Raw genomic sequence first — 21,829 nt, 5'->3', positions numbered from 1 at the left:
TTTGTTAGACTGCAGAAATTTCACTTGATGCATGTAAAGAACCAACCTTTTCTTTCCCCCTTCCATCACCATCTCCCAAAAACCATGCACTTAAGTTGCTTTAAGACAAATATAGTAGATGAGTTCTCATCCTTTTCCACCTGGACTTTCAGCTGAATACTTTTGCTTGCTAAAGCTAGATATTTTTTTGAGGTTCAGAGAAGCAATACAAACATTTGAGATGTGTTTTGAGCTAATAAAAAGGCGAAGACAAGTCCTTGTTTTTTTCCCCATGATATATTAAACAACAGGTGTGTAATAATACACATGTACTTGTACCAAGCACACTTGCATATGTAGTCATCTCCAGTAATCCCGGACAGTAAATGGAAATCCAGAATAACACATTTTTAAACTATATTCATGTTTCCCCATGTCAAATCTCATTTAACTTAGGAAACCTTTGCTAAGGTTAGAATGACAAAAAGCATAGACTGAGCCAAATTTAAAATGTAATAGTTTGGTTTTGTTTTTTTTTTTTTGCTTACCCTTGCCAGAGAAGCTCATCATTAGCAAGATCCTGCCAGACGCATGAAGCTAGACAGAGATCAGTTGCATTCAGGTACGACAAAATAGTAAAACTAAGCTCTGGTGGCAACATTTCCAGGTTAATGAATCCTTCTTGTTCTTTAGATTTTCTTGTCTTCAAGAGGTGGTAGATGTCAATGCCTCCTTGGGCTTGCTTGCGATGGCTTGTGTTGGAAACACTGTTAGTAGCTATCCTCCTACCATGTTCTCTGGTAAGATAGCCTTGACTGCTGTATCCTTGGTGTTGCAGTTGCTGGCTCCTAGCAACTCTCCAGAGTCCCTGACCCATCTGCGAGCCTGCTGGACATAAAATCCAAGTTAAATGTTGACAGCTATTTATAAATATATGTAAGACAAACTCAGCACATACTGGAAAAATAAAATTGTAGGACTCATATGAATAGGAAAAAAGTGAGTTTTGTCAAAGTTATGCTGATGATGTAATCAGTCTCCAATGGAGCGACTGAATAAACACTGAAAACAAACACCATAAAAAACTAGATTTAAAAAAAAAAATATATGCTTGAAGAGTTAGAAAATTAACAACGAGCTTCTGCAAACAGCACCAAACTTAACTTGTATCTTATGCAAGTTAAGAAGCCTTAATCATCAGAACATTTGGAATTATTATCTTTAGTCTTCCTTTAAAATTTAACAAAAATAGCTTATTTAGAGTCAATGAAGTGCTATGAAATGTAAGGAGAAACAAAAATGTTGTGACATTAAGACAAAGTTTAATGTCTTCAATGACAATGCATTAAGGATTCAGTTTCTTGGCTTTGAGCACCCAAAGTATCTTTTCAAGCTTTCTTGCATAGTAGCATAAAAACTTCAGGTTAGGGCTTCTTATAACTGTGTTTGTTATTTTTTGTCAAACTTTGCTGCAGATAGTAATAATAAGAAGAGATCCTGCATGTTAGTCAGTTATTAAGACTTCTGAATGCCACAACTCAAATTTCAGTAACCAACTGTATTTACCAAGAGGGAAAATTAAAGTACAATAAATCATACCAATTCAGTATGCGAATGTTGTCTTAATCCCATCACAAGCAGTGTATATATGGTGATTATCTTATTTTTTAACCTTTGCCATGATGACTGCTCACTAAAGTGATCATACTAGTAATCTGCATGTTCCTGATGCCGACTTACAAAAACAAGAAACACTTACAGCCTGGCCTGGTAGGATCTCACATGTATTTGAAATTACGTATATTCCATTAGCATGGGGAATTAAAAATGAGATTTTAACACAAAGGCTGGACATGAATGCAAACTGTTCTACATAAGCAGAAAAAAACAACCCATGCTGAGTGATTATGGGAGAAAAATGGAGAAATTACAGGAAAAAAAAGCATAACCAAGATGGAAGTAGACAACAGACAGGTTCAGCTGGCTGGTGAAGCAGTTCTCTACAACGGCAGCCATTCAGAGGAAGTTCAAGAATTCATTTCTAGATGAGGCCACAGTTGTGAAGAAACTGTAGCCACATGTATTATATTCAGTTTGGTAATAACGCAAGATTTTACATAAATTCATCTTTATTTTTATTCTCATGTCCTGTACAGTTACATATTTGGCTTAATTTTGTCTTACAGGGGTAGGTTAAACCATGACTAACTGCTACAAATTATCAGGCAAGCTCAAGAAAACAAAAGCTTACTGAGTCACAGCATAAACAGAATATACAACTGCCTGCAAGAATGTATGCATAAAGAAGGTAATCTCATTTTCTTGAGACGAGCATATAACTTTTAAAAGTCCTTAGGGCTACTGGTAAAGCTGCTTCTCAAGAGGAAGCTATACCACAATCTGCCATGTGAATTAGCCCTGTGAATGAACTGAACACTGCCAACAAGATATTACACTTTCAAATAGACAGATGCCAAGTTTAGAGGCTGTGTTAACTCTCAGAAGATACCAGATGATCTGAATGACCAAATAATAATGATCTTTCGATTCAATTATGTGAGAAATTTGAGGTTTTGAAAAAGATAAACGTATACATACACATGTAGATGTAACTCAAATACAATCTACATGCTTTCTCAGTGTACCTCTTCATGTAAAAACCAAAACAAAATCTGCTTGAACAATATAGCATTGACTCCATAAACAAAATTATAAAATAGCCAGTCAGCAAAGTACTAGTTTCAGGGACAGACAGAACCAGGAGTGAGGGCCTGCAATTCCTCATCGCTGTTTCAAATCCTTAACCACTAAGGCAACAAAAATCAGAAGAAAAAAATATGTCAACATTACAATGTTAAACCTTGCCTTTTACAAAAGATGAAACAAGAGAACCTATTCTATGTAAAGCGTGTATATCAAGTAGAGAGAAAGTTCTGCCAAATGCAGAAATTGTTTGCTGAGGTAACTTTTTGCAAGACACATTAATGAATTTGTTTTGCTAGTATTTTTGCCATCTTTCCTGACATTAGTTTATATCATTATAACAAAGCCACATTTCTATACCCATTTGTTAACTTCCAACTGTTAAAAATCGTCTGAAAATACTTATTATTTGGGCACTGTTTAAATAAACAAACAAAGGAGTAACAGGAAATTTAAGGCTCTAAAGATTCATTAGGAATTATATTGTGACAAGTTTCATAATCATAATACACCAGGAAGACAAGAAAGACTAGCAGCATTATCAGGAAACTACTTCATAGAAAGGCCTTCTATTTCATAGAAAGGCTGTGCCCAGTCAATTATCAAGTGAACTTTATGCTATCAGGTAAGCATCTGGCAACTTTATAATAGCTTTCAGACCTCTTCAAAGTCACATTATCTTTCTGTTTTACATGCACTACTAGTAGTGGTCACAGAGGACCAAGGTTTCCTACCTAGCCCTAAATCAAATATCCAAATTTTATTTGCTAGTTTAATAACTTTATTGCAATATTCAGCTAGAAGTTCCTGTCCACAAAATACATTCTATTGAGGAATACTGAGCTAGCAAGAATATCAACAGCTCTTGTTGGCGTTCACAGGGTTTTTCTCCCCACACAGAAGTTAACTACTATACATCACCAACAACATTATCAAATCTGAATTATTTAAAAAATACTGTCATTCAAGAAACCAGCCTTCTTATAATGCATTCACATATTTAAACAGAAAATATCACTGCAGAAATAATTTTAAGTCTTTTTTAATGTAAAATATATTTTGAAAAATATGTATTTGCTATTTTAGGTACCATCTGAAGAAATTTCAGAGAAGAAACAGTGAGCCACAATTTAACCCATTCTAGAACCAGGTGCAAAAAATCCATAAGCTTTCACGTGTGTGTAGCAGCTCATGTGCAGTTTGTTAGATCACTTCTTATCTTCCTCATTGTGCAATTACTTTCAGCTTCGTAGTAATTCAGGAGGAATGCTTTGAGAACTCACTCGTAAAACAAGAAAACCCATTGTTATTATAAAGCCTTTTAACTAATGGTGTCCAGAACTATGTTTTTAAATTACTTTGAACATACACTTTCAATTTCCAGATTCAATAGGCGACTCAATTGTATGTTTCCAAACTTCCAATTAAGTAACTTTGATTATCTAATCATTAAAACCTCTTGATAGCTTGGCTGTAATAACTACCACAGCAAAAATGACATCTAGCTTGTTTATAAGTTGCTGATACTCTGCTGGCTCTGTCTGATTCCGATTTTACTCATGTTTTCTTCATGTTACTTTCTTATTGCATAATAAATTATTTTGCAGTGTTGATGAGCATGATAGGATACTAAAAGCTAAATGTAATCTAGATTAATGCTGTATTGGTGTCAGCCTCTGCTTTATTAAATTAAATAAAAGCCCAACACACACTCTCGATATGAATCCCCTTCCACTTTACGATAACCGAACCCCACAGGTGCTGCTTTGCGACCACAACTATCCAGACAGGAATTCGTTCCTTCCTTCTACGCTACCGAAGCTGAGGCTTCGCTCACGCAGCAGCATCCGTGGCCGGGGCCTGCTGAGCCCCGCACCGTTAGGGCCCTTCCAACCCGGCTCCAGGCCATTACGCCGGCAGCTCCGAGGCTCAGCCAGTCCCTCCCACCCAAGGAAGCCCTCGGCCAAAGGCCGCGGCTGCCCTCCCGCCGCCCCGAGCTGCTCCGCAGCCACCCTACTCGCCACCTCCCCAGCGCCACACCGGGCTGCGCCTCCCCCGCCCCGGGGAGCCGGGGCCTCGGCCGGGGCAGGGCCGCCTCCCTCCCGGCGGACGCCGCCGAGCCCGGCCCCCGCGCGCCATTGGGCGCCCCACGGGCCGCGGCTCCGGATTGGATGCGCCGCCTGCCCATCCGCGCCCGCCTGCCCCGCGGAGGGAGCCCCGCGGGGCCTGTACCTGTGCGAGCTCGGGTCCCAACCGCCGCCGCGACGAGCCCGGCCTGAGTCGGTGCGTGAGCCTCGCCGGGCAGGAAGGGGCTGAGCGGGCCCCGGCGGCGGGGAGAGGCGGCGAGAGCCGAGGAGGCCCCTCCAGCACGCAGGGAGACCGCCGTCGCCCCGTCTCCTCGCCCGGCGGGTTTGACGTTCGCTGTTGTTGCCGGAAGTGACGTCACGGCGGAGGCACGCGCGGGAAGCGGAAGCGGCCGTTGGGTCTGGCGGCGGCAGATTCGGTTGGGAGCCGCGGCGGGCCGGCGGGCTCCTGAGCGGAGACGGTGGGGCACCCACTGGCCCGGGCGGGCGGCCTGGCGGGGGCGGCGGCGGCTGGCGCGGGTGAGCGTCAGGATCTTTCTTGGGGCAGGGGCTTGTTTCTCCTTAGGGGCGGGCTGTGCGGGACGGCCCCGAGCCTAGGGCCCTTCCTCGCCTCAAGGACGGCGAGCCCTGCGGCCGAGCGGGGGAGGCCCGGTCTCCGCCTGGCATAGGTGGGGGCAAGGAAGGGCGGGCAGGGAGCTGGGCCCGGTCCTGCTTTTGCCAGTTCTCCTCAGGTCGCTGGTGCGGCTCTGGGAGTGCAGCCGGCCTTGCCCCTGGCAGGGCCGCGGTTTTTTCTTCTGTTTCGGTGGCGCCCAGGGCAACCGGCCTGCGACGCGCAATTCCTTTGCGGTCTTCGCGAACTTGCGGTTCGCTTGTTCGCAAGTACCTTGTGTGCTTCTGGTGTGTCTGTTGCAGCTCGCACGATAGCGAAACGCAGTATTTGTCCTTGACATTTTTGTATCTCTGCATAATGCGTGACTTCCTCTCCTGCTCCCTACCTCATGTAACAGAAGAGTCATATAATACCATTAGAAAAAATCAAGTCTCTTTTTGTTAGACATTTCAAAGACAGGGTTTACAGTGTTAAGATACTTTGTAAATTGCATGGGTTTGAGATTGTTTTTTTTACGTTCATTAGTTCTTTGAATACCATATGCAATTTTGAGAGTTGTTCTTTAAACTGCTTGCAGTTCTATGTTATCATCTCTTAAAACTTAATTATATATGATTTTATTTTGGATAGCCAATGTTCTGTAACTGTTCTGTCATTCCTGAATTCCTACAGGCAAAAGCTATGTGCAACTTACTACTGTTCACCTCCCTAAGATGTTAAAAGTATTTTCTGCTTACTTTGTTATTTTTTTGATCTCTTGACCTATTCTGTTTGTATTGACAGTAGTTGCCAGTTTTTACATCCAGAGGTCTGGTGTAGAAAGGATTGTTGATACTTTGGGAAGCAGCCTGTATGATTAGATTAATTCCTATGAGAGAGTCTTCTGTAAGTATTTGCGTTGCAGATTAGAGCTTCAGTTTTATGTCAGACTCCTTGAGACTTGTCTTTTGAGATCTGATTAAATTGGCAAAACCGTAGGATGGATCCTCTGTAAGGTAATGCAGGAAGAATAGCTGCCTCAGTTTCTAATACTTGAGGTTAAATTTTCCCAGCCTTTAATGCTGAGTGTTGTGTATTTATATCTAGCATGACTAATAACCCGTAGTAATAATTAAAGAGGAAGAACCTGATAATTAAATAGGAAGAAAATACTTTAACAAGGACAGAACACAAGTGAAGATCTTCATCTTTTGAAGACTTCTGATTTAAATACCAGAGGTACAAGGAGAAAAATACCCAGACCATTGTGAGTGCAAGCTTTAACTGTTGGTGTTTTTTTGTTGTTTTGGATTATTTTTTTTTAATTACTCTAAGTGAAGTGTGTGGTCAAGAAGTTCCTTTCAAGAAGACTCGTTGCTTTAGTGAGTAGGGCCAAATAACAAAGCTCAAACTGGAGTACCCATTGGAGTTGATTTCTGACAAGGCTAGGCATAATCTCTTTGGAGTATTTGGTCTTTTGGTCTGAATCTCATATGTCAGCAAGAGAAATGATAAAAAGTTCCGTATTTTGAGGGTATCTTTTCATGTATGGCAATGCCTGTTTACTGCTCAGGTTGGTAGGCTTCAAATTATTTGTTCTCTGGCAAGAAAAATTCAGTGAAGACAGTGGCAGGCAATTATCTTCCAGGTTCTTTCTGTTCTAGGGCTTTATACTGGAATAATTACTTTTACTGGGGCTTTTGGGGAAGTACTGTAGAGGATTATGCCAGTCACAAGCAGCTCTCAAGGATGTGAGGAAGGAGAACTGTTTGTGTGAAGTGTCAACTTTATGTACTTCTGTACTTTAACTTTGTCTATGCCCCCCCCCTCCTTTTTTCCTTGTGTTTTCTCAAAACCATTCAAAAACCTGAGTTTGGCAGTTTTCTAATACACTTTCTCAAGTTCTGTCAGTCTGTCCAGATTGCTAAGATGCAAGTAATTTGTTTTCCATTGTGACCTAAGAAGCTGGGCTATCATCCTGTCTGGGTTGTAGAAGACCTTATACTGGTTGCTTATAAAAAACGGTTGCAAGATACAGTAAACAGTACTTGTATGCTCTCTTTAAATATAAATGTATTTTGAAGCAATGGAGTGAGGGACAAGGTTCTTTAAGGTAATTAGTAGTACTGATACTTGAAGGTACAGCTTCAGGTGTTTCATTTTCATCAGCCAGGTGGAGTTGCCAGTATTTTTAGAGCTTTTATGGCAATCCCCCATCCCCCACCCCCATTTGAGAACTGACTAATCAGTTCTGTTTGGTAAAATGTATTAAAAGTATGAGTTTCCTGTACTTACCCCTTTGACAGATCTAAAACCTGATTTGGATGGTGATTTCATGCTTTACTGACTCTTTTTTGTTACCTTTTTTTCCTCTCTTTTTTTCCCCCTTCCTATAGTTTTTTTTCTTGCAGTCTTCAGTGTCCCTGTGGGATAGTCCTGGAGAGCAAAAGGCACCTTTTTGTAGTTTGCACAGTCATTAGATGAATCCCTTTATTCTGTGAAGCAAAGCCCACAGCAAATTAAAAGCAGATTCTCAACTTGTGTGTTACAATGTAGAAGTTAAACTGGGATCTTTTTGTTATAATCTCAATAAACTTGCATCTGTTTTGAAGTATCTAGGCAGTTTGTTACCCCCTTCCCCCTGAACAATTTTAGGTGTATTTAATGGATCATCTAAATAGGGAAGTATTGTCTGTGATGAGTTGCTAGTCCTGTCTTCTGATGTTCACACGTCCAAACATTGTTCTTTTGGCCAGTGAGCTTGGGGCCAGGTGAATAAAAGAATAAGAAGCATTCTAAGCTGAAGAATGCAAAAGGTTTTCACTTCTGGTGGGGTTTCTGCTCCTTTGAAACAGCAAAGTAACTTTTTTTCACTCAGTGGATTTGGCCAGTCCTAAATTCTTATTATGCTTTCAGGTATCTTCAGAGGTCTTTGATGGTTGATCAGATTGAGGATTACTATTTGATTCTATTTAGAATGAATGAAGATGATGAATGGAGCCGTAGCTCTGTGCTGTATTGGAACACTTAAGAAATAGTAGCGTCTAGAAAAGAAGAGCAAATCCCTTTGAATTTCAGTGATAATTCTATTGCATTTTATAATTTTTGTGTACATTTTTTTTATTTTTGAGGACAGTGTATACTATATGACATTTATTTCATAATCTGAAAGAAGAATAGCATTTGGAATAATGGCAACAGGAGACCTAAAAGGAAGTTTAAGAAAAATTGAACAAGGACTTCGCTTGTTAAATTATCCAAGAGATGTGGATTACACAGTGTAAGTGGCAGTGTGAATAGATTTGTGCTAATACATGATGACAGCAAGATGTGTAAAGATATGTATAAATATTAGTGTTGCACCTAGTGATGAGCAAGCAGACCATATGTCTGTGGGAAGTTGAGGTTCGATACGTGTGAACTGGAAGATAAAAGGATACAGTTTTGCTGTTCTGAGCAATCCTTAGAGTAATCCTGAAGTGTATCATTATCTTGCTCGCTCTTCTGCTTTTTTTCTTTGATTAATCTCTCATCTCTCACCTTTCTAATTTCTTTGAAAGTACTAGCAAAAGAAAATTTCATTCTGTAAAGATTAAAAAATGTTGAATGTTGAGGTGGAAATATTGGTGGGCTTTAGACCTGACTTAAAATTATATGATGGTCTCAAAAATGTTGTTTTGAGCGTTTTACATGCTGAAAGATATGTCTGGGGGAAAAAATGCCTTAAAATGAAGGAGATACTTGGTTATAACTTGCTGACTATGTTAAAACACCTTTCAAGTTAAATGTGTGAATTCAGGTAAGGAAAGGCTTTTGTTATCTTCTGCTGTGTGAAATACTTTTGTTTTTCAATAGGTTAGTAAAGGGTGATGCAGCTGCATTTTTACCTATCATCAGCTATTGTTTTACATCTTTTTCAACTTACATAGCAGAGCTTTTGGTAAAGTGCAATGTGGAACTCACAGCAAAGAGTGACTTGCGTTTTATTGAAGCTATTTATAAGGTATTTATCTTTATGTTCTTTGCAGGAGAGATAGAGTTTTGAGTATGGCCTCATAAAAATTAAACATCTAATATGAGTTTTACTATGAAGCAAAAATTTTTGGCAATGAATGTGAATTGTGATTCTATTAGAATTGAAGATGAGTAGTAAGTAATTGTGTGGCAAGTCTTCATTTAGATTTTCATGAAAATAAGTTTGGGTGTTATTAGCCAAATCTCAGATTTGAGGCAGTTGCAGAAAAAGTAATGTTGTTTCATGTAGTTTTGCAGAATATCGAAATACCTATTATATAATAGGTTTTATAGTAGTGACATTAGAAGAAATCATAACCAGCAAAAAATCACATCAGACTTCAATAATTATGATGAAAGCACAATTAAGAAATACAGCTATTTTAAAACACCATGCCATATTAATATATAAAGTCCAATACTTAATTTATAAGTTGGAATAAAATTATTAATGGAATGAAAATAATTTTGAACTATCCTTAAAAATATACGTAAGTACATTTTTGTAATTGTGGATTGATGTATTAATGAATACTATCTTATTCAGGCTAGTTTTTCATCTGAGGACAGAGGCTCTTCTACAAAGAGACTTTGTGGGAGCCTTACTTAGCACTCTGACGCATTTGCCAAAATTAATAAACTTTTTATTGTGTGTTCGTTTTAAAAAGTTTTTGTTAAACTTTTTTCATATTAATGTCTACAGTCATGTATTTAATGAATCTTAAGACTGAGTTATATTTTACAAGAGTGATGTGAATGAAATGTTTCTGGAAGAGGTATGTTTCAGGTCTAGTTAGAAGAAACAGCTGAGAATATATAAAACAAATGAGGAAAAGTTTAACTGCTGAAGTGCAGAATGAAATAAACAATTGTAGAAAAATAAGAATCTCAGCGTGCCATTTCTACAGCAAATTGTGCAATGGTTTTGAAAGTGAAGTAAAATCTTATTTTATTGCAGCTTCTTCGAGATCAATTTCAATATAAACCAATTTTAACAAAACAACAGTTTCTTCAGTTTGGCTTTGCGGAAAGAAAGATGCAGATTGTTTGTGACATTATCAACTGTGTGGTGAAAAAACATAAGGAATTAAGTAACTCAAATAAGGTACTGATTAAATGGTAACTTTATTGTAAGGTTTCTTTTGACATACTTAATGCTGCAGGTAGAAGATAAAGACCAGTTTGTTTGAAGATGCAGCATTGCTGATGGTCAAAATTGGGGGAAAATTGGTATGAAGTTCCCTTGTAAGATGCTGGAGTGCTATCAGGTATACAAAAGACATGAAGCTGCTGATGCTGTGTAGTATTAAAACAGAAAACATTAGAATGAAGATAAAGCTGGTACTTGGTATCTTTACAGTAAGTGATGCTTTTTCTTTTGCTCTTCTCAACACAGTGAATGTGTAACTCAATAGACTTAGCAGGTAGATGTAAAAACAAAGCAAAACTGATGTTGAAATTCTGGTAACATCTAATTTAAACATGACACGTTTCAGTGGTGTACGATTTAAATCATTTTCAGTAGTCAAATTTGTTTTACATTAAGGCATAATTTTTTCAGTGTATGCTGTGTATCTGTGCTTTAATAAAAGGAATTTTCAGTTCATATTTAACATAATTTTGTTTCATTTGCATTTATAATTGTCATTTCTGTGTTTGTCACTTTTGGGGGCATAGCTACATTTTTTTGGGGTGTGTTTGCTTGTCATTTAACTCTGCTGCAAGTTGTCTTTTCTGTTTATGACCGACTTTGATGCAGCCTTGCATAGGCATTAATGAGTGTATGAATATGGTGTTCACTTCCAAATATTTCCTCTGTAAATTTGGGTCGTACTTATTTTTTTATTTAGACATCACTGTACTGCAGAGGTTTAAATGTGTTTGTGTGTGTGCCATGTAATCTTCCTGCTTGTTAATGATGTCAGATAATGGAGTGTGTCATCCCATTCCCATGTTCTGTGTGTGTCCTGGAAAATATTCCGGTGTTAGAAGCATAATATTTTCTCCTTTTCACTTCAAAGGTTAAATTGCAAACGAGGAAAAAACTCAGATCTGTTAAATGTGAAGTATGGTCAAATTATGGTAATGTCCTTGCTGATCCTAGTGGCAGTGGTCTGAATTCCAAACAGGTACAATCATAGTTTTATGTTGTATTATGTCTAAAGGTTAATCTAATCTGCAGCAAGTCAGGTTCTTTCTGGAATATGTGTTTTCATTTAGGTTTTTATGCTTGTTTAGATCAGAGTTGTTGTTTGTTAGTTTTTGGTTTTCTTTAATTTACTTTTTTCCCCAAAGTGTGGTTGACTGAAATAAGCGCTCAAATAGAGAGGATGTTGCTTCTTTGTTTACTGAGTAGTTGATCTCAAAAGTGTTGGTGGTAATGATCTAGTACTGTTGTTTGCCATTAGAATTCTACCAAGTTGAGGAACAACAATGATGATGCAATTGGAAAAAGGATATACATCTAGTTTGGAGATTGAAGTGTGTTTGGCCTAACACTGCACTGTTTTCAACATAGCTTTGTATGTATGTAACATTCCTCTTGGCTTCAGTTTTATGAGAGTAACACTTCATCCTATGCATTATGCTACTTTTTGCCTGTGGAGGAGACACCTCTCCTAATATTTTATGCTAAAAGAGTGTAAAGCAAAGTTGTACAAAACTTATAGGACTGTGACTGCCCATAAAATGTTGGTGATTTCTATTTAGAAGGAAAATACTGCCTTTAGCAGTGAAGAAAACTTCACAGAAAAGGTATTTGGAATGTCTTATCTGGCACTTCTGGTTGTGGAGTGGTAGAACCAAATGGGGATATATGTGAGCATATTAAGAATTCCCTAGAAAGACAAGTGTTTCAGCTTCACTAAAGTGTCTAGGAATCTGTAAATATTAAGGTGTTGCACAAATCTAGTAATTGTGGGTTCATAATCATTAGGTAATATATTTTGTTTTGTGGCAGGTAGTGATCATAGGACTTGATCCACCTGGAAGGAAAGGCAAAATTTATCTGTTTTCTCTAAGGGAAACATTCAAAAGAAACAAAATGTGTAGCTAGTAGTGCTATTTTGCTGACAGTTGTCAAGGAAAAAGAGTTCTGATCTTCCTAGTTAAACTTCTTTTTCTAAACATTCAAGTGGTGATTTTGATGTTGGAACTGTCTATACATATGTTAATACATATAGCGAGATTCATACCTCCTAATCAACACTTTGCATCCAGTTGGTATAATTTAGTCAGATTTAAATAATAAATAAATGCATACTAAAATGATAGGTCTTTTGTGTCAGTTACTTGGCAGATGAATTGAAATGTTCTTGTAATAATAACACTGGTAACTTATTTTTTTTTAACATACTCAAAAGAAGCCTCAAGTAGAACGGCACTCAGGAAATGAAGTTAATTGTGACCTTAACCCACTACCCCTTCCAGCACAGGGATGTAATGAAGAAGAATCGTACCTTGATAATGATGTTGTGGAAGTCAAATGTGAACAAGTAAGAACTTTTATTTTAATATGCTGTCTGTATGTATTAACTTTTCTTACAGGACTTTTCTAAAGGGATAAAGGTTTTGACAAGGTATCTGGATGGTCTTGAAGTATAACGAGTAGATATCTATCAAATAGATGGAAAAAGTTAAAGTCAGTTAAATTGTACTGTCCTTTCAAGAGCCAATACTGTGAATAGTTTCTTTTAAAAGCTGAGTTCCATGAATGGGCATATTATGGCAATTCTGAAAGAAAAATAATTTTCTAATGTAGCAGCACATGGTTACTGAACTTGAGGAAGATTCTGCTTAATTTTATTGATCAAATCATGAATTATATCTGTTTTGAAATTAGAGGACGTGTGTTCCATATTTTCAGGTAATAGAAGATAATACTCAGATTGAGTTCCTGAAGAGTCAGCTTGCCGATTGCCAGGAAAAACTTCATAAGCTAGATTGGATGGAAGGTAAACTACATGTTTTAGAAGAGAAACTGAAAGGAAAGGTGATCATAGATGAGAAGGACTGGAATAACTTGTTGAGTCGAGTTTTGCTTCTTGAAACAGAATTGTTGTTGCAATCCAAAAAGGTATGTTAACTTCCGTTTTTCTTCTGTAACAAAAATTGCTCAACACAGTGTTGTCAGCCTGTTTCTGCTCTTCCTGCCTCCTGATGTGTGCTTCTTCATTATTTTCAAAGACATCATATGAAGGGGCTGTTAATGGAGTTGGTATTTTTTTCTTAACTGTTGTGTTGCTTTCTCATGCTCTATGAAGCAAAGCCGTCCATTGGAAATTGTTTTCTTGCAGGAACAGAAGGTATAGCTAAACCTGTTTTCATTAGTAATGACTGTGTGTGTTTTTATTTCCTAGTGAATTTGTAGAAGGAAGCTTTTGAAGAGTCTTAATCATGCTGTCTTTGAAAGCTTAATATTTTTGTAGCTAAGAGTTTCATCATGCTAGTGACACATTTAAGGGTTTTCTTATGCTGGTCTACATTATTCTGGCCTGCATTATTCTGTTTTTCTTTTAATGGCCTGCAAATGGTTGCTGTTGATACAGCTGAATATCTATTTGTTAATTCTCCAAACTCTAATCAGGTACAGATATTCCCTTTGGAAGATTGTCTTCAGTCTGTATAACTCATGTTGACAAAAGTAGATGGCTTGCTGGATGGAATATACAAGGTTAATGGAGAAGTTAATTCTTGGTTTAGTTTGTGGCTCTTTGAAATGTCTAGCCTGATTGATGGTCTTTCTCCTTTTTGCACCCCCACTCCCTACTTTTTATTTCTTGTCCATGGTGTTCACTGCATTTTTAAATGTGTGAAAGTGCTATAGTTGTGATGTGGCTATGTTTGGCATATTTGTCAGAGTAAATCAAGTATTTTGTTGTGTTAAGACTTATTTTTTGTGCTGTTGAAAGGTCCCTGTATGCACATTATATAATTTCATATAGGTACGCATGTAAGTACATGAGTACTTGAGATGCAGTGAACCATAGCATCAATTTTGTGATCACATGCTTAATTGCAAAGTGTATTTGCATATGTATCTCATGTATCCTTCAGACACTGTCAGATGCTTTCCAGAAGCTGAAAACCCATGTGGAAAATAGTTGATCAGTGTTGCATTTTTCTTTGTAGTTGCAAAAATGTTAAATTTACTTGTAAGCAGGAGTTCTGTGTGCATTGCTGGCCCTGCAAATTTGAAAATGTTGCTAATACTTATATAAAGACATGTTTTTGTTTTTTGTTTTTCCTGTGTGCCTTGAAAGTGTGCTAGTTACGCGAAGTCTTGAAGAAGTGTTTGGATTGATCACTAGGTTGTTTCTAAAGGCTGTAGCTCAAACTGTAAGGACCTACATTCTCAATTGCTTTTTTCTTTTTTTCAAACACACTTTGAGGTCAGTAATGGCTCAAGTGATTTACCCTTTGAAATCAATTTCTTATGGATATTGTAATTTAACTATCAGTAGACATATGTCCAAATAACACCACCAATGATAATGTTTTCTTCTGCTAGTATTCAGCTGAACAGCCATAGACAGTTTTGGTCCTGTTTCAAGTGTATCCTCTTTAAAAGGTGTTGCATTTATGCTGGTAGCAGCATGGGAAAGCTTATGTTTCAGCCTAGGCTTGTTCTTTTATTTCTGTAAATCTGTTTTATTATCACTTCAGTAACATGTTTATTGCATAAGATTTGGAATAGTATTTGGGTAATATTTGGAAAATACTTAACATTAATATTACTAAAGAATTTCCAGTAAGATAATTGTATTTCTGTACTGCATGTTACTGAAATAAGTAATCTGCAGAAACATATTTGAATGTAATTTGTGCGTGGCATTGTTGCTTGTCTCTTTCTCAAAGCAAATAAGCTCTCTTTTATACTTAAAATAATCTTGAAAACCCTAATTTTTTTCCATTAGGCATTTGAAAATTGCCGAGAAATAACCCTTTGGGCCAGAGAATTGCTGTTTTTTTGTTTCATGAAATTCGATCCAAGTTGTGCTTCACAGATACAGAAGCAATTCAGAATTACTCTTGGAATTTTTCAGGGAACTTTTGACATCTAGCCAGCGTAGCAGGAACACGCTTTGAGATGTGTCTTGCACTGCTGCCAAAGTAGCAGTAGTTGTGCATTTAGCTCTGCGAAAGTCTGAAAGCTACCAAATCCATTTTAATGAAAGGAACTGAGCAGAAGTAGTCAGTGCAGGTATCTGTTTCTGTATTAATTTTTTTAGAGGTATTAATTGCTACAGTTTTTTCCAGCTTCTTCCCACATGATATGTATTTCTCCCTCTTTCACTTGTTTGGGCATAATATTCACCTGTTAACTGATACAGTTACTCCAGTATATAAAGTGCTATAATTTACCAAAGGCTGAGATTCAAATCATAATGATGACTAGTTGGTGAAAAATGTCTAGGTGTTAAGTGTTGGATTTCTTTTATTTTGAAATTAGGAGATTGTACTAGAAAACATTATTGTTAGTACAATGTTAATTCTGATTCCTGGTTTATGAACAACCTTCTATAAGCTAGATGGAGTTAAACGGAGAACTTTTCTTAAAAGAGCCCTGTCTCATTTAGAAGCCTCAAACTAGCTTAAAATAGACTCTTGAATTCTATGCATTTAAGTGGAATGAATTTCAGTTCATTTATAGGCTGATTTTTTTAGGACTGAGGAGCTGCATTTCTGAGTATCAACCAGAAGTAGAAGGTACAATTATTTTGCTAAGGTAATGGCAGTCAATGTCAAGATGTAAGTGTTAGCCCAGCCAAGAACAGTCTGATTGTTCATTCTACTCATACTGACGTTATATGTACTGTCCTTGGACCTGGTTTTGGCCTGTTCATGAACAGCAATATTGATGCTTGTTGAAAAAGCGCCCATGAATTAGACTAGGTTTTTAATGCAGTGTATGTGTGTACATGTTGGATGTTTCTATAAAGACACTTGTGCGGTGCCAGCATATCTGGATGGTGTAGCAAATACACGCATAGCTAGTACTTAAATATACTTTTGTTCAGTCAAAAGATGACTTAGGGTATATGGCTAAAATGCAGTAAACTTATATTTCAGAGAGACTTACCTACAGAGGTCAGCAACATCGGCCAAGATTGTACTGCTGGTAGGATTCCAGTTTCTGCTGGTGAGTATTATTGGTTTTCTTTAATTAACATCATATATTAAAAATTCTTGCAGATGTTGACTAAAATAGTGTTTTTTAAGTAGACAATTGCAATTTTGTGACTTAGGAATTTAAATGCATGCTGCAAATTAGAAGTTAACCTGCTAGTCACTTCATGTTTGTAATTTATTCTTTGGAAGCTTTATTTACTGAAATAGTTTTTAAAGCATTAATGAAAATATAGTGTAGTAATTAATGTGTACAAATAACTACTAAAAATCTCAAAGATGCAAATTTAAAGTACTCTAGCTAAAGCTGTGAAAAAGCAATGTTATCTGTGTTTTAAAGTAGCTGTAATGCTTTAAAAATAAGCTGCTTATTTGTAAGCACAAAAAATTATATTGCTGCAATGGGTTTGTTATAATCCAAATAGTGTCATATTTATGATGGGTTTTTTACTTTTATAATGGGGCTCAGGACGAATCAGGTCTTTCTCATTCATAATCCATGTTATTTTTCAAATCACTGCTGAATATTCTCTATAGTTTCATCCCTTTTGAAGCAGTTAGCAGGTATCCAACTAGCATGTTTACTAAACTTTCTTATTTTGAAGAGCAAGACAAAATCTTTTTTTTTTCTATTTCCAACTCCATTTTGATAATGTACAAGAAGTAAATAGGACAGCCTTAAGTGGGAAAGAAATTAAAAATATTCCCCAGGCCATAAGTAATTCTGTCTTTCTCAGTCGGTGGTAGCTCTTTAGCCCTTGCGTTGCATCATCTTTCTTTAGTAATTTGGCCTGTTTTCCCTATGGCAGCTGTTATTCCTACCACCAGTAGTAAGGAGGGTATTCAGTTTCCCATTCTCACTTACTAGGTTCGTCCAGTGTTGGGCTCTTGCATTGACATTAAAAGGGAATCTCAGTAATGCAGCTTCTGTGGAAATTAGGAAGGTAGTTTCTCGGTTATATTGAAGTTTGTTTTAATTATGAAGTCTCAGAAATGGGACCTTTTTACAGACCTTAGACAGCTTGCTGCATGTTTACTTCCTTTCATATATTTAGTGGTATGTTACTGACGCTTGAGGACTTTATAGTTAGCAAGGAGGCTGGTGGTATTTAATAGAATTTTCATATTTTCAGACTTCTAGAATTCTGGATTTGTTACTCCTATTTTTCTAAAATATGATTCAGGAAATTTTAGGCCGGTCTTAACTTTTCTGTCTGAGACGTACAGTACTTGGAATGCTTTGGTGCTTATTTTGGTTGTAGTGCTCTTCAGGAGTGACAGCTATACAGAAGAAACATATTTTAATTGTATTTTATTAAAAATAATTTAATATTATTTTAATTACAGAGTAGTGTAGCTAAACATGTTCCACAGGTATGATCTGTAGATGATGGTCTTACTAAAAATAAGCGTAAGGGAACACTTTTTTTCCTAAATACTGATTTCTCTTCCTGACAATAGTATTCTAAAATTGCAGAGTATCAAAACCTTCGCAATGTAAAAGAAAAGTTTTTCCGCTGAATGGATGCTAAACCTATACCAACAGGAAGAAAGCTAGGGAAACAGCAAGAGCCTGATACAAATTTTAAGCTAAGCAAGGAGGTGATTTTGTTTATATTTCTACTGCTTATAAGATGGGTTACTTAGCACAAATTAAAGACATGTTTGAACAGGCAGTTTGCAATAAATAAAATATAAACTATTCAAAATTACTATTAAATGTTTGACCCAGTAATTAGGCTTAAGTCTTAAGTGTTGGTTTTACTGTAATCAGGATAAAGGTAGAATTCCTAGTAATCTTTTTTTGAGTTTGTCTGTGTGTTATACACAGTATACTGCACTTACCTTGTTTTAAGAAAATGAGAAACTTATTTTGGATCCTCACCAGTGGCTTTTTTTTTTTCCCCTTTCTAAACAATACATTCTCTTCCATTATTACATACTGTAAATCAAGCTATTTGATAGCTGACCTTGCAATAAGAGAGTGAAAAGACAAAGGTGACATGAAAATGAGTATTTCTCCATAGATACAGAGAGGAAGGAGGACATGCCAGAGAGCCTTCATCAGTTGCCTGGATACAGTTCACTGTTATCCCCAGACCCATCTCCCAAAGCCATGACCATTAATTCTCAATGTCTGACAATTTCAAAGGTAAGTAAAACGGGCAAATGCTTAGCTGATTTCGTTTGTGAGGTCAAGAGAACAAGTAAGCATTAATTTTAATTGTATATACTAGTGAAAAACAAGGAAACTGTGCAAAACTACATCTAGGTCTGTCTCATAAAAATCCTTTTGATATGTAAACAGTGCTTAAAGTCACATTTTCTCTATGGATTTTTGGGCTGAAAGTCCATTTGAAGAATGTTAGCTTTGAAGAATTCACTAACTTTGTTGCTTTTAAATTGCAGGAGACAACAAGACAAAGAATGGAAAGGATAAGTAAAATGTAAGTAATAGGAAAGGGCAGCAGGAATTCATTTCCCAGGAGGGAGTTGTACTGGACTGAGGCATTATAGAGAACATACATATGTGTTCCAAACCTCAAAGGTCTCTACATCAGGTGTGGCATTTCCTTATGACTCCACTGGATAATAAATCCACTTACAGTTCTGTATTTGTGGGATGAGTCACTGTTTTGGTTTCTAAAAAGCAATAGAAAGCATTCTTAATTATTAACTAGATATTAAAGAGTGTTTAGAATCTGGTTGGTAAGGAATAGGAGTATTATTTACTTTCTGATAGGAATTCCCTGGAACTTCCAACTTTTCATCCTGAAAAATAACTACAATATCTTAACTCTCTTTTTTAGTATTTAAGGAGAAGTAAAACCAATTTCAGCCTAAGCATTGTGATAACTGTATTAAGGTATATTTGATGCTAGTTCTGAGATCTGTTACAAAATATTTTTTTTGTTTGAAATCTCTTTATTATACTTGAAGAGAAAACATTGCTGTGTAATGGTTCTTTAGCTACAGATTTCTGTAAGTGCCTGAACTGAAAAAAGCTGTAGCCTTTTTTGTGATGAAATTTTATTGTATGGGTTAGTTCTTTATGTATATTTAAGGTTTGTTGATATGTGGTAGGCATTTAAAATACAAAACTAATTGCAGAGGAAAAGGGGAGATGAGAGGAAACTTCAGGCTTCTTGCTGCTTGGTAGTATTTTGGATTCATTTGAGAGTTAAAGGCAGGTCAGTTATTTCCTACCACATTTTAGTAAGTGTGTGTGTAAACAAAATTTATTTTCAGAATTGAAGAAACCTCAGAATTGTTGAAAACATCAAGCAACACCACTTGAGAAGACCTGAAAGCACAGGTCTTCAGACCTGGTCTCTGTAGACTTGTGGATATCAGAACTAATATGTATGTTTGTACAGCATTAAATTTTTAAGATGTCAAATTTGTAATAAATTTTGAACAAATATTTTTCTAATGCATCTGTGTGTTGATTTTCCTCCCCTGGCCCCAATTTTTGGTTTCAAAAATTGTTCAAATAGCTTCCTCCCTGCACATCCCCCCCCGTCCCCCCTCCACCTTTGTAAAGTGAAGTCATTACAGCAGTGTATTTTTGTGTTGACATTTGTTAGCAGTGTGCTAAGCAATACGTTTTTTAGAGTGCAGGCTTGAGGACCGTGGTTTACATCCTGTTGGAAACGTTCCAGCTGGGACTTGCATATTACACCCAAGAGGCATTCTTACATACCATCCTACCATCTGTACTGTTGAATAAGTCTTAATGCAAACTTAAATACACAATTTCAAATATGTACCTTTTTTGCTGTTATTTTTTTTAAAAACAAACAAACAAACAAAAAACAAATCTAAGGTTTCTTGCTGAGCTGGAGTGCACCAATGCATTATGGCTTCCATTAACACTGGCAAAGTGAGGGTCAGTTTGATCCTAAACACTAAAATGTGCAAGCAAGTCCACAGACTTTGACTGCAAGAGATGTGTTGAGTGTTTTAGTGCTCTTACCCAATGCATTTTAAGACCAGCAGCACAGATGGAGACCATCCAGTATACAAAGAGATGCAACATTTTAATGATTTTAAGCTGTATTAAAATTTCTCTTTAGAGACGTAGGTAGATGTAAGACTCCCATAAACATTACATAATGAAATCAAAGATGTGTGAAGTTTGATAAGATTTATTTATTACTCTTAAGTAAATTGTTACCCTATTGTATCAAGGTGTCTTTGTGCTATAATATTCCACCTATAAAGTTTTTTTGAGTTTGATTTTGCAAAACCAGTGGATTTTTTTGGCAGGGTTTGTAAATGAAGGTAAAAGCAGCTGTTTGACATTATGCTGTAAAAAGTGATTTATATGTTTTAACTAATTATGATTTTTTTCTATAACCATATGGAATATAAATTGACTATTTTACATACAAACAGAAGAACATAGTGATCCATTATATTATATAAACTAGCTGAGTTTTTTTTACTTTTGCAATAGAATTTACTTTCCCAGTTGTTTAAAAAAAATAAATTATAAAGTTGGAAAGTTAGATGATGTGAACATGTTTTGCTCCTTAATTGTAAATAGACGTTGGAAATCACTGTTCATTATCCTAACAATGAAATGAGGTTTTCTTCTGAATGTTAGACCAATTCAACAGAAAATAGGTGAAGTTTTTCTCAAATAGGACTACAGCACCATCTTGTGGAAATCCTTATACAAAGTAATTACCAAAGGAGGAAAAAAGTATTTTCTTAAACAGTTAAAGTTATTGCTTTAAACTAGTAATGATCATATATTTTGAAATATTACCTCTCTTTAATTTTTCTGCTTTGCCTTGGAATCAAAGAGGATTTTATGTTTTTATATTCTTATAATTATAATCTGCATGATAATTAGTATGTATGATATCTGATAATCATGGCAGGAACCAGGAGAAAGAATCTGTTGTTTCTTGAAGTTACGGCAAGGATGGGATGTGTTAGTCAATATAAATTATTCAAGTTACAGGGATTTATCATTGAATGCATCTGATTAATGCAGCGAATGTTAGAAAAAGGTCTTTCAGTAGGTGTGCAATTTAATATGTAGTGCTGCAAAATTGAAAATCCAGAATTGTTGAAACTCTTTCCTTCTTCTGGAAACTTAAATGCAGTACTATGCAATGGAATTCAGCCTTTGTACGTAAAGGCTTTGCTTCTCCTGTTTTCAGGACCAAGCAGGAGCTCACTTTGATCAAACTGAAGCCAAGGTTGTTTTACTGTTAGGGCAACAGAGTGAATTTGCTAAAGGTGGTCTTCTCACATTTGCTTTCTTTTTTAAAAAATGAAATTCGGTTTTGGAAGACAGTACCATGTTCTGAAAAAGAAA

The 21,829-nt window shown here is 36.6% G+C and overlaps 2 protein-coding genes and 1 long non-coding RNA gene across 7 annotated transcripts in view; 2 read left to right on the top strand and 1 right to left on the bottom strand.

Annotated features, from left to right (window-relative positions):
• Positions 1-5,184, bottom strand: part of FBXO8 (F-box protein 8) — a 17,540-nt gene extending 12,356 nt beyond the window's left edge. The window contains exons 1-2 of one of the 2 annotated variants that reach the window (XM_080373121.1): positions 4,915-5,184; positions 528-867 (exon numbers count right to left, since the gene is read on the bottom strand). In XM_080373121.1, coding sequence (XP_080229247.1) covers positions 528-856 — 329 coding nt within the window. In that variant the 5' untranslated portion in view covers positions 857-867; positions 4,915-5,184. The remainder of the gene's footprint in view (positions 1-527; positions 868-4,914) is intronic. The other variant, XM_080373120.1, reaches the window with a different exon arrangement.
• LOC308057154 lies at positions 875-4,400 on the top strand. The gene is made up of 2 exons (XR_013925157.1): positions 875-2,287; positions 3,769-4,400. It is a non-coding gene; the product is annotated as an uncharacterized lncRNA (long non-coding RNA).
• Positions 5,171-21,829, top strand: CEP44 (centrosomal protein 44). Of its 4 annotated transcripts, none has more exons than XM_080373005.1 (11): positions 5,171-5,291; positions 8,487-8,635; positions 9,211-9,358; positions 10,328-10,474; positions 11,391-11,498; positions 12,735-12,863; positions 13,235-13,444; positions 16,441-16,510; positions 18,525-18,649; positions 18,907-18,944; positions 19,747-21,829. In XM_080373005.1, the coding sequence occupies exons 2-11, from the start codon at positions 8,547-8,549 to the stop codon at positions 19,793-19,795; spliced, it is 1,113 nt and encodes a 370-aa protein (XP_080229131.1). In that variant the 5' UTR covers positions 5,171-5,291; positions 8,487-8,546; the 3' UTR covers positions 19,796-21,829. The 4 variants fall into 4 exon arrangements, with proteins under 4 accessions (XP_080229131.1, XP_080229129.1, XP_080229132.1 ...); XM_080373003.1 differs by having other exon boundaries at positions 12,732-12,863; XM_080373006.1 differs by lacking the exon at positions 5,171-5,291 and having other exon boundaries at positions 5,322-8,635; positions 9,216-9,358; positions 12,732-12,863.

This window comes from Falco punctatus (assembly GCF_963210335.1).
Source record: "Falco punctatus genome assembly, chromosome: 1".
NCBI classification, from domain to species: domain Eukaryota; kingdom Metazoa; phylum Chordata; class Aves; order Falconiformes; family Falconidae; genus Falco; species Falco punctatus.
Note: the sequence above shows the minus strand (reverse complement) of the source record. Positions and strands in the feature narration are given on the sequence as shown.

What these genes read in the sequence shown, in the direction of transcription:
- CEP44 (XM_080373003.1), top strand. Translation starts at nt 8,547, where the DNA reads ATGGCAACAGGAGACCTAAAAGGAAGTTTAAGAAAAATTGAACAAGGA. An exon ending in AATTAAGTAACTCAAATAAG is followed by an intron (nt 10,475 to 11,390) that starts GTACTGATTAAA and finishes TTCACTTCAAAG; the next exon opens with GTTAAATTGCAAACGAGGAA. An exon ending in TGTTGTTGCAATCCAAAAAG is followed by an intron (nt 13,445 to 16,440) that starts GTATGTTAACTT and finishes CTTATATTTCAG; the next exon opens with AGAGACTTACCTACAGAGGT.